Source organism: Eurytemora carolleeae, unplaced genomic scaffold, assembly GCF_000591075.1.
Source record: "Eurytemora carolleeae unplaced genomic scaffold, Eaff_2.0 scaffold227, whole genome shotgun sequence".
In the NCBI taxonomy this organism is placed as follows: Eukaryota; Metazoa; Arthropoda; class Copepoda; order Calanoida; family Temoridae; genus Eurytemora; species Eurytemora carolleeae.
Window position 1 is genome coordinate 55,075 of NW_019396557.1, and position 3,398 is coordinate 58,472.

General features: G+C 37.0%; 1 protein-coding gene across 1 annotated transcript in view; it reads left to right on the plus strand.

Annotated features, from left to right (window-relative positions):
- Nucleotides 1-703: 703 nt before the first annotated feature.
- Nucleotides 704-3,398, plus strand: part of LOC111705459 (arginine kinase) — a gene marked incomplete at its 5' end in the record, with an annotated part of 8,466 nt that continues 5,771 nt past the window's right edge. Inside the window, 5 exon segments of the mRNA XM_023478014.1 lie at nt 704-788; nt 1,321-1,482; nt 1,665-1,765; nt 2,138-2,259; nt 2,554-2,822. Of these exon segments, the coding sequence (XP_023333782.1) occupies nt 726-788; nt 1,321-1,482; nt 1,665-1,765; nt 2,138-2,259; nt 2,554-2,822 (717 nt within the window).

Consider the following 3,398-nt stretch of genomic DNA (forward strand, 5'->3'; position numbering starts at 1 on the left):
GAAGGAGGGAAGGAAGGAAAGAAGGAGGGAGGGGGGAAGCAGGAAGAAGAGTTAAGAAGAAGGAGGGAGGGGAAAAGTAGGAAGAAGTAAAAAAAAGAAGGAGGGGGGAAGGAAAGAAGTAAGGAGGGAAGGAAAGAAGGAGGGAAGGGGAGGAAAAAATGTGAGAGGGAGATTCGGATTACTATTAAAAGATTTTTAGTTTTGTTTGAGTTTGGGTAGAAATCTTATTAATTTGTGAAAGGTTTCAGAGGTTGCGCGATTTTCATTACGTTTATTTAGAAAAATGCAACTTTAATGTTTCTATTATTTCCTGGAAATTTTAAATAATTCAAAAAACTTTAAGCTTATGTTTTTCAGTTTATTTTAGTTTTATATTTTTATTATTTGTTTTATCAAATATTTAAAGTTGCATTCTCCTAGGGCAGGAAGTAAAGGAGCCAAACTGGTTTATGCCACTGCCAGTCGAGTCCCACCCAGAAGCTGTCTGCTTTAGGCACAATGTAGATGTGGCCGTAATAGGAATAGGATTCTGTTCAGTTGTAGATCTGATTGGCTATGTCATTTTTTAAAGATTTTAACTTAAGGTTCCATTAATTTGAGAGTGCTTTGTTCAAGTTTAAATCATTCTACAATTCCATTTTTTCTATTGAAACATTTTCCAATTTTTTATTTGATAATCTCAGGGTTTTCTCACCTTTCAGACCCGCTGCTCCTCACGAATTAAGATGCCTGGATTCCCTGAAATCAAGTCAAAGCACTCTCTGGTCGCTAAGCATGTGACTGAAGAGGTATGACAGTAATTTAGGGGTTTTTAAAATAGATATAATTCCAGTTAGTCATTTAATTGTATTTATTTTAACGTTCAAATCGTTTGTTGTTCAAATAACTTATTTAAAACTTTTTAAATACAGTTATTAATTTGCTTTACCACCTTTCACTGTGCCATTATTTAATACTATTTAATAATATTTTATTAAAAATATTCAGTTTGTTTTAGAAATATTTAGTTTTATATAAAGGGGATGGTGGAGTTGGCACATTTGATGTAGGGGGGGGGGGGGCTGCCTTCATTTTTGGTTCAAATTTTCCAATTTTTTGGAAGCCACAGCGCTCGGCCCAGAAAATGTCTTAACTAACCTAACCCGTGGCCGCAGCGCTCGGCCCCCTAGCCTGTCCTAGCCGCAGCGCTCGGCCCAGAAATTGTCTTAACCTAACCTAACCCAAAATAATACAAAATAACGTAAAATTAAAGGTCATGTACGCGGCTAAAATTCATTAAATTCGGATTTGGACTAATGAATTATCTTCTATTTTGTTCAGCTGTGGAACAAACTTGGCGATCATAAAACTGCTACGTCTGGATTTACTCTGGGTAAAGCTATCGCTTGTGCTGTTGAGTTTGATGATCAGCACTGTGGTATATATGCTGGAGATGCTGATAGCTACAATGATTTTGCCGAGGTCTTCGATCCTATCATTCAGGTACTGAAAAATAAACCTTGTTGAAAATTTTTTCTCCCTTTTCACTTAGAAATATACCACGGAAACAAAAATTGTCAAATGTCCTCATTTCTCAAAAACGCTAATTTGGAAAAATTTCATCTGGCAATTTAAATTTACTATAATTTGGTTCAATGATCCATAACTTGAATTTATATGTATAGGAATACCATGGAATTACTGCCGACAGCACCCATACCAGTGACATGGATTTTACCAAGATTCAGGGTAACATTGATGATGATGTTCCCGTCAAATCCACCAGGTAGGAAGGAAGCTCTTCTCCTCCACCGAACGTAAGAAAAAAGGCCGTCCTAATGACTTACTTTGAGGGCTAGATGTCTCGTCTCATGCTAAATTCGTATCTGATGATTATTTGTACGAAAAAAAATCAAAAGGTTAAAAAAATCGAATTCTCTATCTTTTCTGGTTTTTTTACCCAGCCTAATATATTAAAAAAGTTTGTTTGGAAAAATAATTTTTACGAATATCGACCAGTTAAGTTTTTCTGAGGTCTGATAATTAAATTTAAAAGCTAAATATCCTGAAGGCTTAAAGTTGTTTCAGTGAATATCGAGATCACGAGGTTTAGATAAGCGATATTTCACATGTTTTGACCTCTCTGATCTTAATTAAGGATCCGTGTTGGACGCAGCATTGAAGGGTTCGGTCTGTCTCCTGGAATCACCAAGGAGCAGAGACTGGAGGTCGAGAACCTCATGAAGAACGCATTCGGCAAGCTCGAAGGAGATCTTGCAGGTATTTTAAGATTAAATCGCTGCTTTTTGGGAAAATTTTTGAAGGAAATTGGCGCAAAATCATTTATTTTCCTCATTTTAGCGATACTATCCTTATCAACTGGGGGAAGAAATTAAGCTTTCAGAAGAAAGGGATTTAATTTAGCTATTACCATCATTTTTCGTTCATTGCGTTTATTGATTTTCAAAATTATCTGTAGCAACTAATTGACGAGATATGCTAATATTCAACAAATTTGAAATGGAAACAACCCGTTTTTTTTCATAAATTCAGACTTAAATATTTTCTGAACAGGCGACTACTTTCCCCTTCTCGGTATGGAGGAAGATGTTCGTCAGAAGCTCGTCGACGATCATTTCCTGTTCGTCTCCGGCGACAAGAATCTGATCGCCGCCGGTATGGAGAGGGACTGGCCTGAGGGTCGGGGCATCTTCCACAACGCCGAGAAGACCTTCCTGGTGTGGGTGAACGAGGAGGATCAGCTCAGGATCATCTCTATGCAGGAGGGAGGGGACGTCAAGGGTGTGTTTGAGAGACTCGCTAGAGGAATCAACGCCGTACAGGTGATTATGTCCGCAAGGTTAAAAAAGGAATTTTCCGCCCGCCGACATATGAAAGCGTATTTTTGGGTGGAAATTCTTAAAATTACTGCCAAACTCTTAACCCTTAACTTTATGTTAGCATGTCCTAGCCTAGAAATATTTTAAATGATTGAATTTAAAAGTTATTATTTGCATTTTTATTTGGATATTTGTTGCATTTGTAAGTTTTCTCAAAGCTTTCAGTATTATCTGTTAGGAATAGATATCATATGAAAAAAATTAGGAATAGACATCACACGAAAAAGCGGGAATCGGGAATAGATATCACATGAAAAAACGGGAATTAACATCACAAAGGGACTAGCCCTATCTCTTCAAGACAAAGTACAAGTAGACTCTATGGTTTTCATGCTAGTAGGATAAACTTAGAGGAAGCGGTTTTAACGGATAAAAACTAAATGCGAGCTTCATTAAAAAAATATCTTCTTTGGTGTACATTTAGATCTAATATATTTATAGTTTTTTTTTGCAAAAATTAAATAAGAACATCATCTGAACCGTCCCCCACCCTTCGGCCCCCCTCCTCCCTTTTTCCGG